This window comes from Scyliorhinus torazame, chromosome 17 (genome assembly GCF_047496885.1).
Source record: "Scyliorhinus torazame isolate Kashiwa2021f chromosome 17, sScyTor2.1, whole genome shotgun sequence".
NCBI classification, from domain to species: domain Eukaryota; kingdom Metazoa; phylum Chordata; class Chondrichthyes; order Carcharhiniformes; family Scyliorhinidae; genus Scyliorhinus; species Scyliorhinus torazame.
Genome location: NC_092723.1, coordinates 21,241,846 through 21,254,599, shown reverse-complemented (window position 1 = coordinate 21,254,599; position 12,754 = coordinate 21,241,846). Strand labels below are relative to the sequence as shown.

Sequence of the window (12,754 nt, the reverse complement as noted above, 5' to 3'; positions counted from 1 at the left end):
GGCTCGATGGGCTGAATGGCCTACTCCTGTTCCCAAGTTCCAATGCTCCTAATCCACTGTTATGCAAGAAAACCAATACGTCATTGGCTATGAAATGCCTTTGCGGTGTCCACAGAGTGTGAAGGGCCATTAAGAACACAGGTTTTCTGTTTCTTTCATAAATGGCCCAAACATATAGGAACAGGAGGAGGCCATTCAGCCCCTCGAACCTGTCCCACCATTCAATGAGATCATGGCTGATCTGTGACCTAACTCCATTTACCTATTTACCCTTAATATCTTTGCTTCACAAAAATCTATCTATCTCAGATATAAAATGAACAACAGTTCTAGCTTCGACCTCTGTTTGTGGGAGAGAGCTCCAAACCTCTACCACCCTGTGAGCAAGGCTCTCCAGCACTTGCGTGATTTAGTGTTTGCCAGATGGTTTCTGTGAAATCCTTTACCTTTTTTCCTTCGCCGTATACCAATGGGAACTTCAGATCATCCTTCTCTATGGTCTTGTACGCCCTACGGGAAGAAGGAGGGAGGTTGGAATAACCCGCGATTAAGATTAGAGTCGCTGCTTCAGACAAGGGTCGGAATTCTTTCAAGGGTGGAAGACTGAGAGAATCTTAAAGCACAGAACAAAGAACATTCAGTCCATCATGTCTGCGCCAGCCCTTTGAAAGATCAATTATAGTCCCATCCCCAACCCACTCACCACCCCCACAGCCCTGCAACATTTTCCTTTGCCAGTATTTATTTGCCAATTTCATTTTGAAAGTGATTATCGAATCCGCTTTCACAGCCGTTTCAGACAGCAGATTCTAGAATAGAACAGCTCACTGTGTGGGGAAAATATTTCCTCATCCTGCCCCTGCTTCTTCTGCCAATGATCTTAAATGTGCCTTTTGCTGACTGACCCCCCCACCCCCATGCCAGTGGAAACAGTTGCTTCGTATTTACTCTTGTCAAACCTCTCATGATTTTGAACACGTCTCGTCTTTCTCTGCTGTACCAAGGATCACAGCTTCTCCAGTCCCTCCACATCACCACCCCTGGTACCATTCCAGCAAATCGCCTCTGCACCCTCTCCGAGATCTTTGACATCCTTTGCTAAAGTGTGGCGCCCAGAATTGGGTCGAAATAGTGTTTCTTTTTAAACCACAGAATCCCTCCACTGCAGAAGGGAGCCTTTCGGCCCACCGGGTCTGCACTGACGCTCCGACCGTGCACCCTAACCATGTCCATGTCCACTCCCCCCACTCCCCGTCATCTAAACTGCACATCCCAGGACACAAAGCCAATACACGTATCTTGCACATGTTTGGACTGTGGGAGGAAACCCACACTGACACGGGGAGAACGTACAAACTCCACACAGTTACCCAAGGCCGGAATTGAACCCGGGCCCCTGGAGCCGTGAAGCAGCAGTGCTAACCACTGTGCCGTTCAATGAAACTATGAAACTTCCTCGCTGCGATGATATTCAGCAGCCCAACATTAGGGCACTTTGAATGAAATAGAATGAGCGACAGATTTTATTGGCACTCAATCCTTCGGAGTCTCGCCAGCTACCCAAATTATTTATTGAAGGATAAGGTATGAATCTAGAAAGAGTTCACCCTGTCCATTGCCCAGACCAGGCCCGCTTTGGCCTCACCCTCAATACCGCTCCTACTGTCCATCTCTCCATCGGGACCCTGTGTCTCAGGGTTTCAGCATGTTTAGCGAATGCTCAGCAGCATGATTGCACAGTGGCTAGCACTGCTGCCTTTCAGTGCCAGGGACCTGGGTTCAATTCCGGCTTTGGATGACTGACTGTATGCAATTTGCACTTCCTCCCCGTGTCTGCGTCCATCCATCCCTCCCCCCCAAACCTGCACAAAGACATTTGCCAGTGCCTATTCATCATCTTGCTGTTTCTCGCACTGCTCCCCCCCAACCCTCCCCTGCCCCAACCTTCCCCGCCCCCAATTATGAGCCGCTGATGGTAGGTGGTCCCTTCCTCACCAGCCAGTCATGCTGTAATCCCGAAACAACATTTTACGTCCAATTTCCCGATGCTGGATTCTCCTGGGAAATTCCAAATGTGTAAATTCGTTTCCAAGGAGATGCGGCTGTAAATATCCCTGAACAACAAAAACAGAAACATGCATTTACTTAGCGCCTTTCCCAACGCACTGCACAGGAGCAACGATTAAACACACTTTGACACTGATATTCGGAAGGGGGTTCAAAAGGAAGAGTTACGTTTTAAGGAGCACCTTAAAGGAGGAGATAAAGAGGGAAAGAGGCAGAGATGTTTAGGGAGAGAATTCCAGAGCTTAGGATCTCCGTAGCATAAGAACTAGGAGCAGGAGTAGGCCACCTGGCCCCTCGAGCCTGCTCCGCCATTCAATGAGATCATGTCTGATCTTTTGTGGACTCAGCTCCACTTTCCGGCCCGAACACCATAACCCTTAATCTCTTTATTCTTCAAAAAACTATCTTTATCTTAAAAACATTGATTGAAGGAGCCTCAACTGCTTCACTGGGCAAGGAATTCCATAGATTCACAACCCTTTGGGTGAAGAAGTTCCTCCTAAACTCTGTCCTAAATCTACTTCCCCTTATTTTGAGGCTATGCCCCCTAGTTCTGCTTTCACCCGCCAGTGGAAACAACCTGCCCGCATCTATCCTATCTATTCCCTTCATAATTTTATATGTTTCTATAAGATCCCCCCTCATCCTTCTAAATTCCAACGAGTACAGTCCCAGTCTACTCAACCTCTCCTCGTAATCCAACCCCTTCAGCTCTGAGATTAACCCAGTGAATCTCCTCTGCACACCCTCCAGTGCCAGTACGTCCTTTCTCAGGTAAATGAAGACAAGCTTACCAATGGTAGAGTGATAAAAATTAGTTACCTTGAAGAGACCAGAATAGGAGCTGCACTAAGATCTCGGAGGGTTACAGAACTGTACGAGGTTTGAGAGAGGGGGAATAGCGAGGCCACGGACAGATTTGAAAACAAGGATGAGAATTTTAAAATGGAGGTGATACTGGACAGGGACTAATGCAGCTCAACAGTGGGCGGCAATAGGTCAACGGGATTCGATGAGGAAAATATGCACGCGCAGATTTCCAAACCATTGGCTCACACACAGTTTGCTTCCACAGGCCTGGAAAAGCTCGATAGGTACACACAGTGTTGGTACTGAGGGCAATTCCTAGGCTGCAGTGAATTAGTTGATTGCAGTGAGCATGGTATAAACTGGTCTTTGGGGATAGTAAACAGACAACCTGTTTCTTGTGATGTTGGTTGAGGAACTAGCCAGGCTAAGAGCAATGATTCCACTAAATCCATACAATGCAGAAGGAGGCCATTCAGCCCATCGAGTCTGCATCGACCATCTGAAAGAGTACTCCACCTAGGCCCACTCCCCTGCCCTACCCCCGTAACCCCGTGCATTAATCTTGGCCAATCCTCCTAACCTGCATATCTTTGGACTGTCGGAGCAGACACGGGGAGAATATGCAAACTCCACACAGTCACCCAAGGCCGGAATCAAACCCGGGTCTCTCAGCAGTAGTGCTAACCACTGTGCCACCATGCTGACAACTCCCTGCTCCCCCTCAAAATAGATGGTTAGATCGTCCCATGTCCTCATCACCTGTCCACCAAAAAAAAAGTTTCTAAAAGAATAATTCTATTCAGAAGGTAAAATGGAAAGGCAGAAAATACTTCCTTACTAAATACTGCAGTCGCTGCCGCTCCGATTCAGGAGTGAACTCATTGGACAGTGGGATAGTTTCACCACTACGGATTAAAATGGCTCTGAAATTAAAATGAAAAGCAACAGGTCACATAACAAATGTTAAAGTTGTACAAGGCTCGAGTTAGATTATCAAGAGCTTGTTCTTTTCCTACAGAATTCTGAATCTCTGGAGCAGGCACTGGACTTGTGCGGTGGACACCAACTTACTGAATTCCTTTGAAAAAGAGATGGGTCTGCATCGCCCGTGACAGCCGTGGAGAAGTGATAGGAACAATGGGAATTATCAGGCCCGAAGGATCTACTGGAATAAATTTAATCGATCAGGATTGGGGGACATCAGAAAGGAATTTCCCAGATTATCTGATTTTTATCTGGTATTTTCTTCGCTCCCAGATCACATGAACTCCGGGTGGGTGAATATGAACATACAAAATAGGAGCAGGGGCAGGTCACTCGGCCCCTCGAGCCTGCTCCACCATTCAATATGATGGCTGATCGGTTTGTGTTTCCCATCTACCCCGGATAACCTCTTATACTCTTGCCAAGAATCTATCTACCTCTGCTTTACAATATTCAATGACCCTGGCCTCCACCGCCTTCTGAGTCAGAGGGTTCTAAAGTCACAAAACCCTCAGAAAAAATTCTCATCTCTGTCCCAGAAAGGGCAACCCCTAATTTTAAAAATCCTGCCCCCTAGTTCTGAACTCGCCCACAAGAGGAAACATCATTTCCATACCCACTTTGTCGAGACTGTTCAATGTCTTATGTACTTCAATCAAGTCACCCCTCATTCTTCTAAACTCCAGTGGGAACAAGCCCAGCCTGTTCAATCTTTCCTCATAAGACAACTCGCACATTGCGGGTATCAATCGTGTAAACCTCCTCTGAGCTAGTTCAAATGCATTTACACCCTTCCTTAAATAAGGAGACCAAAACTGCACACAGCTTTCAAGTCTCACCAAAGTCTCAGCAGTCTCATCAATGCCCTGTATAACTTAAGGATTACATCCTTACTTTTATGTTCAATTTCTCTCGTAATGAAGGATAGCATTCCATTAGCTGTCTTAATTACTTGCTATACCTGGATACCAGCTTTTTGTGACTCATGAACTAGAATGCCTATATCTTGGAATTGCACCTTGAAATTCTGTGGCCGTTCTCCATTTAAGTAATACTCTGCTTTTTTATTCTTCCTGCCAAAGTGAACAACTTCACATTTTCCCACATTACACTCCATCTGCCAAAATTGTGCCAATTAACTCAATCTATCTATATCCATCTCAAACTCCTTATGTCTTCTTTACAACATACTTTCTTGCCGGTCTTTGGGCCATCTGCAAATTTAGCTACGATGTCTTTGCTACCCTCATCTAAGTCATTACTCATCACATCCTGCCAATCAAAACCATTTATTTATGCAAAGGTTTCTGCCAGCCAGCCAGTCTTCGATCCATGGTAATATGTTTCACTTACATCGTGAACTTTTATTGTCGGCAATAACCTTTGATGTGGCACTTTATCAAAAGCCTTCTGGAAATCCAAGTACGGTACGTCTACAGGCTCCCCTTTATGCACAGCACATGTTACTCCTTCAAAGAACTCCAATAAATTAATTAGGCATGATTCCCCTTTCATAAAACCATGCAGACTCTTCCCAGTTACCTTGAGTTTCTCGCCCAGCTATAGACTCTTTAATGATCGATTCTAACATCTTCCCCACGACAGGCGTCAAACTAACTGTCCAAAGATATGCAGGTTAGGTGGATTGGCCATGCTAAAATTGTCCATTAGTGTCCAGAAATGTGCAGGTTAGGTGGGATTACAAGGGTAGGGCGGGGGAGTGGGCCTAGGTAGGGTGCTCTTTCAGAGGGTCGGTGCAAACCCGATGGGCCGAATGGTCTCCTTCTGCACTGTAAGGATTCTATGGCTCTCTTTCTCGTCCTGGATTCTTTCTTTTAATATAAATTTAGAGTACCCAATTATTTTTTTTCTAATTAAAGGGCAATTTAGCGTGACCAATCCACATACCATACACATTCCAATTAAGGGGCAATTTAGCGTGACCAATCCACATACCATACACATTCCAATTAAGGGGCAATTTAGCGTGACCAATCCACGTACCCTACACATCTTTGAATTGTGAGAGTGAGACCCACGCAGACATCTCTTCCAGGATTCTATAGACTCTGGAACAGTTCCTGAAGATTGGAGGGTAGCTAATGTATTTAAAAAAGGAGCTACAGAGAAAACAGGGAATCATAAACCAGTAAGCCTGATGTCAGTAGTGGGGAAAATTCCAGAATCCATTATCAAAGATTTTACTTAGCACTTAGAAAATAGTGGCAGGATCGGACAGTCAGCTTGGATTCATGGAAGGGGAAACCATGCTTGGCAAATCTACGGGACCTCTTTGAGGATGTAACTCGTAGTTGACGAGGGGGAGCTAGTGGATGTGGTTCATTTGAACTTTCATAAGGCTTTGAACAAAGTCCCGCATAAGAGATTAGTGTGTTGGGATTAGGGGTAGAGATGGATAGAAAACTGGTTGGCAGACAGGAAACAAAGAGTAGGAATTAACAGTCTTTTTCAAATTGGCAGGCAGCGACTAGTGGGGTACCGCAGGGATCGGTGCTAGGGCCCCAGCTAGTCACAACATATATTAATGATTTAGATGAGGGAACAAAATGTAATATCTCCAAATTTGCAGCTGACAAAAAGCTGGGTGAGAGAGTGAGCTGTGAGGAGGATGCAAAGATCCTTCAGTGTGATTTGGACAAGTTGAGTAAGTGGACAAATGAATAGCAGATGCAGTATAAGTTGGAGAAATGAGAGGTTATCCACTTTGGTAGCAAAAACGGGAAACCACACAATTATCTGGATGGTCATAAATTAGGAGAGGAGAATGTGCAACGAGACCTGGGTGTCCTCGGACACCAGTCACTGAAGGTAAACATGCAGGTGCAGCAGGCGGCAAATGGTATGTTGGCCTTCATAGCGAGAGGATTCAAGTACAGGAGCAGGGATGTCTTGCTGCAATTATACAGGACCTTGGTGAGGCCACACCTGGAACATTGTGCGCAGTTTTGGTCTCCTTATCTGAGGAAAGAAGTTCTTGCTCTAAAGGGAGCGCAGGGAAGGCTTACCAGACTGATTCCTGGGATGGCAGATCTTACGCATGAGGCAAGATTGAATCGCTTAGGATTCTTTTCACTGAAGTTCAGAAGAATGAGGGGGACTCTCATATAAACCTATAAAATTCTAACAGGACTAGACAGGTTAGATGCATGAAGGATGTTCCCGATGGTGGGCGTGTCCAGAACCAGGGGTCACAGTCTGAGGATACGAGGTAGACCATTTTAGGACAGAGGTGAAGAGAACTTTCTTCACCCAGAGAGTGGTCTGCCTATGGAATTCATTACCACAGGAAGTAGTTGAGACCAAAGCATTGCATGTTTTCAAGAAGCAGTTAGATGTAGCACTTGGGGCGAATGGGATCAAAGAGTATGGGGGAAAGCGGGATGAGGCTATTGAGTTGGATGATCAGCGTGATCATAATGATTGGAGGAGCAGGCTCGAAAGGGCGGAATGGCCTCTTCCTGCTCCGATTTTCTATGTTTCTTGAACAGAGAGGATTTGTTTGTTCCTTTCTGGTCTAATAGAACCTTTCCAGAATCTAAGGAATTTTGGAAAATTCTAACAATAATCTTTATAAGTGTCACAAGTAGGCTTACATTAACACTGCAATGAAGTTACTGCGAAAACACCAATACATCTACTACCTCAATAGCCACCTCTTTTAAGACCCTGGAGGCTGGTCAGCTGCAACTCCATCGGTTTGCTCAGTATAGCTTCCCTGGTGATTGTAATTTCACCAAGTTTCTCTCTCCCTTCCAGTTCCTCATTTACAGATATGACTGGAATGGTTTTTGCAAAGAAAGCAGCGAAATATTTGTTCATCTGCCATTTCCTTGTAATCTTCTATTAACTCTCCATTCTCACTCTCGAGAGGACCAATGCTCACTTTACTCGCTCTTTATCTTTTTAGATGCCGATAGATATTCTTGCTGTCAGTTTTTCCCATTCCTAGCTAGCCTCCTCTCATACTCAAATTTCTTTTCCCTTATTAGCCTTTCAGTCATTCTCTGCCATTCTTTATTTTCCGACCAATCATCTGACCTGCCACTCAACTTTGTGCTGTTATATGCTTTTTCCTCAAGTTTGATTCTTCCGTGGGCAGCACAGTGGCCTAGTGGTTAGCACAGCTGCCTCACGGTGCTGAGGTCCCAGGTTCAATCCCGGGCTCTGGGTCACTGTCCGTGTGGAGTTTGCACATTCTCCCCATGTCTGCGTGGGTTTCGCCCCCACAACACAAAATGTGCAGAGTAGGTGGATTGGCCACACTAAATTGCCCCTTAATTGGAAAAAATCATTGGGTAATCTAAAAAAAAATAAAAACAAAAAAAGTTTGATTCTTCCCCCAGTTTTTTCAGTTCTGATATGGAGACGCCGGCTTTGGACTGGGGTGGGCACAGTAAGAACTGGTTAAGGTCCAACAGGTTTATTTGGAATCACAAGTTTTAGGGTGGAGGTGAGCCACCCGAGGAAGGAGCTACACTCCGAAAACTAGTGATTCCAAATAAACCTGTTGAACTTTAACCTGGTGCTGTTAGACTTCTTCCTGTACTTTTTGGTTAACGGATGGTGGGTCCTCCCCTCAGAATTATCCGGAGTATTCCGAAATATCCCTGAAATGTCTGCCATTGATCTGATGTGGGGTGGTGGGGCAGGGGAATGATTTATTGTGACACACAGAACATCACAATTATGTGGGGCAGGCTGGGGGTGGAAGCAGAGAATCGTTTACTGACCATCCGCGATTGTAAGTCAAGTATTTCACTCTGGCCACCAAAATATTCAGCAATGTCTCCAGCAATTCGGTATGTTTTTACCGTGATGTACATCTTAAACCCTCTGTTAAACAGCTTAAACACATCAGATTACACAAAGTTTGCATTGATTTCTCATGCAGGCAAATACAGCAACACCTAGTGCAGTCAGATCCCACAGAACAGGAGCAAGATTAGCGACCAGTTAACCAGTTGCAACAGCCGAGAAATTCAAGTTTCCAGTTTAGAAATAATTTATAAAGCCCCTTTCATGAATTGAGGATGTCCAAATGCCTTACAGCCAACTAAATACATTTAAAGTGTCTTCACTCGGGTATCATGGCGAATGTGGCAGCCAATTTTCTCACAGCAAGCTCCCTCAAACAGCAATGTGATGACAACCAGATACTCTGTTTTTAGTGATGTTAATTGAGGGATAAATGTTACCAAGATATTGGGTACAACTCCCCTACTCTTCTTCAAATAGCATCACATCATCTCTTATATCCACCTCAAGAGGACAGATGGGGTCTCGGTTTAACATCTTATCTGAAGGATGGCACATCGGACAGGACGGCGCTGCCTCAGTACGAGACTGGCGACATCAGTCTGGATTTTGTGCCTAAGTCTCTGGAATGGGACTTGCACACTGGATAGCACAGTTGCTTCACAGCTCCTGGGTCCCAGGTTAGATTCCGGCTTGGGTCACTGTCTGTGCGGAGTCTGCACATCCTCCCAGTGTGTGCGTGGGTTTCCCCCGGGTGCTCCGGTTTCCTCCCACAGTCCAAAGATGTGCAGGTTAGGTGGATTGGCCATGATAAATTGCCCTTAAGTGTCCAAAATTGCCCTTAGTGCTGGGTGGGGTTACTGGGTTATGGGGATAGGTTGGAGGTGTTGACCTTGGGTAGGGTGCTCTTTACAAGAGCCGGTGCAGATTCGATGGGCCGAATGGCCTCCTTCTGCCCTGTAAATTCTATGATAAACTCTCAGACAGTGGTATTCATTCAGCACCAGCTGACACTTAAGCAAGGTAGGAGTGGCAGGCAGCACAGGGCATTGGCCCACGATCAAATCTGCTATAAGGGGTGGGTTTCGTACCTGCTGTCACCCGCATTTGCGACGTAGATTTTCCCCAGCAAGTACACAACTGCCAGTGCACAGCAGCCCCCCAGATATCCGTGCGAGCTTTGTTCTCTTTCAATCTGCTGGTCCTAAAAAGAAATCCGTTCATCAGATCACACACAGAAACCCATGACCGGAGTCCCTCTGAACAAATCTACACCACCCCACCAGCCCCCACACCCATCCCGCCTGACTCCCCCACACTCAGCCCCCCCAAACCCAGCCCCCCCGCACACCCAGCTAGTTCCCCCCCCACCATCGGGCCCCTCACACAACCAACTCCCCCCCCCCCCCTCCGAAAAGCGCACCCCCACAAGAGGCCCCCCCCACACCCAGCTCCACACACACCCAGGCCAACCCTCCCGTGCCTGCCCCACCCAGAAAACCCCTACGCCCGAAGCCCTGCCACCCATACCTAGCCCCCCCCCCCCGCAACACCCACGGCCCTGCCCCACACAACCAGCCCACCCCACACATCCCCACATCCAGCCCCTCGCCCCCCCCCCCAACACCCAGCCCGCCTGATTCCCCCACACCCGGCCCTCCTACCCCCCCCCTCCCCAGTATTGACTAAAGAGAGAGCAGGATCCCTCAGGGAAGCTTACCATCTGACGAAAGGCGTTCTCTATGGCACCGATAACAAGATACTCGTGGGAGATTTCCTTCTCCAGTAAGAACCGTGACTCACTGTCAGTTGGGGGTTCCCAGTCCCCCTGATGCGGGGCGCTCTTCGCACCGCCTTCTGTTACCACCCCAGCGTTGCTGGTCAGACTGATGGGAGGCGGGACATCACCGTCTCGCAGGACATCAACAATGTCTCGCAGCTGCTCGCAGATGTGAAGGTGAAGGAGCCTGGCAGCCATCACAGCTGCATCTGCCCCTGCATGGCCATCAAACAGAGCCCAGTAGTGGAACTGAAGTCCGTCCCTCTCCTTGAAATACAAAACATGAAAAAGAATCAACTTATTATTCACTGAATTACAAATTATATGGGACCTGCCTCGGTTTTTGATCTCCGAGCAACGTTACCAAACCTAACCATTTATCACATTGCTGTTTGTGAGAGCTTGCTGTCTGCAAATTGGTTGCTGTGCTTCCTACATTATAACAGTAACCACACTTCAAAAGTATTTCATTGGACGCAAAGTGCAATGAGAGATTCCTTACAAATTCAACCCTATCGATATCGTATTAACGACAATCGGAAGAAGCTTTTCAATCATGCCCACGACAACTTCAGGACGTCCCAAACTGTTTTACAACCACAAAGTGCTTTTCCACTGTTGCATTGTAGGAAACACAGCAAGATCCCACAAACAGCATTGTGACATGGGCCAGGTTTCTTTTTACATTATATATGGTAATTGTTGGTTGGCCCAGGACATCACTCAGAATCGCCAATTCCCCTGCTCATCTTCGAAATAGTGCCTCGGGATCATTTTCAGCCACCAGGAGGTCAGTTTGTGCCATAGTTTAACATCGTAGACCAAATGGTCACGTGAGAAAGTGATGACATGGCTATATAGGTCAGGTGGCGGGAGCGATCACCGGGATATCGCGCAGAGCACAAGTATTGTATGTAGCTGTTTAGCTTAATAATAAACCACCGTTGCTAGAAGTCCTTCGTGTCAGTGATTTGAGGAACCCACAACATTCTAAAAACATCTCATCTTAAAAGTGACACCTCAAACAGTGCAGTACTCCCTTAGTGCTGCACTGGAATGTCAGAATGGATTACGGTCTCAAGTCCCTGTTGGATGGGGTTCAAACTCCTAACCTTCGGACTCGAGGAGAGAGTGTTACGCCCGAGACATGGTTGACATGTTTGAAGGTCTGGCTGGGATATTCAGATCGATGCATTCTGAATAAGGATGTGTAATCAGTGCAGAGATCAGTTCCCTGGTTATTCTCTGTGGTAAATCTCTGGTTTGCCTGTTTTTCTTCTAACACCCAGTAACTGTGAGCATCTCAGTGCAATTGTATGCAGTGCAGAGAATGGAGACACAAATCTTAAAGGGAAGAGATCGGGAGGCTGACCCTGAGGTGGCAGGGTTGCACAGTGGTCAGCACTGCTGCCTCAAATCACCAGGGAGCCGGTTCAATCCCGGACCTGGGACATTGTCTGTGTGGAGTTTGTACATTCTCCCCGTGTCTGCGAAGTTTTCCTCCCACAGTCCAAAGACATGCAGATTAGGCGGATCGGCTAAAATAAATTGCCCCTTAGTATCCAGGGATATGCAGGGGGTGGGAGGGGGGGCACACGGTGGCCCAGTGGTTAGCACTGAAGCCGCACGGCGCCGAGGTCCCAGGTTCGATCCCGGCTCTGGGTCACTGTCCTTGTGGATTTTGCACATTCTCCCCGTGTCTGCGTGGGTTTCGCCCCCACAACCCAAAGATGTGCAGAGTAGATGGATTGGCCACACTAAATTGCCCCTTAATTCGAAAAAATAAATTGGGCACTCTAAATTTTTTTTTAAATGCTTACGGGCATCGGGGCGAGTGGACATAGGTAGAGTGCTCATTCTGAAGGGTCGGTGCAGACTCGATGGGCCAAATGGCCTCCTTATGCACTGTAGTGATTCTATGATTCTACTGCCAGCAGCACATTCAGATGTTAACAATCTTCTCAGATAGCCAAGGTGGGGGCCCTGAACTGAAATACTAGCTTCAGGGGCTGTTTAGCAGAGGGCTAAATTGCTGGCTTTGAAAGCAGACCAAGGCAGGCCAGCAGCACAGTTCGATTCCCGTAACAGCCTCCCCGAACAGGCGCCGGAATGTGGCGACTAGGGGCTTTTCACAGTAACTTCATTTGAAGCCTACTTGTGACAATAAGCGATTTTCATTCATTTCATTCATTTTAACGCAAAACACCATCTTGGTGAAGGAGTTGATTCTTGCACCAGGAACAGCACCTCGTTAAAGCGCTGACTGACATTTAAAACACCTGCTGGCAATCTTCAAAAAAGATTGAATGGCATTTTGCCGGCTATTGCTGCTCCTAA

General features: G+C 46.9%; 1 protein-coding gene across 2 annotated transcripts in view; it reads right to left on the bottom strand.

The window, feature by feature from the left end:
- The window catches only part of LOC140393770 (protein phosphatase 1H-like), a 48,548-nt gene that overhangs the window by 10,764 nt on the left and 25,030 nt on the right, over positions 1-12,754 (bottom strand). For both annotated transcript variants that reach the window (XM_072480167.1, XM_072480168.1), the window contains exons 3-7: positions 10,358-10,684; positions 9,729-9,841; positions 3,716-3,800; positions 1,996-2,114; positions 447-510 (exon numbers count right to left, since the gene is read on the bottom strand). In XM_072480167.1, coding sequence (XP_072336268.1) covers positions 447-510; positions 1,996-2,114; positions 3,716-3,800; positions 9,729-9,841; positions 10,358-10,684 — 708 coding nt within the window. The remainder of the gene's footprint in view (positions 1-446; positions 511-1,995; positions 2,115-3,715; positions 3,801-9,728; positions 9,842-10,357; positions 10,685-12,754) is intronic.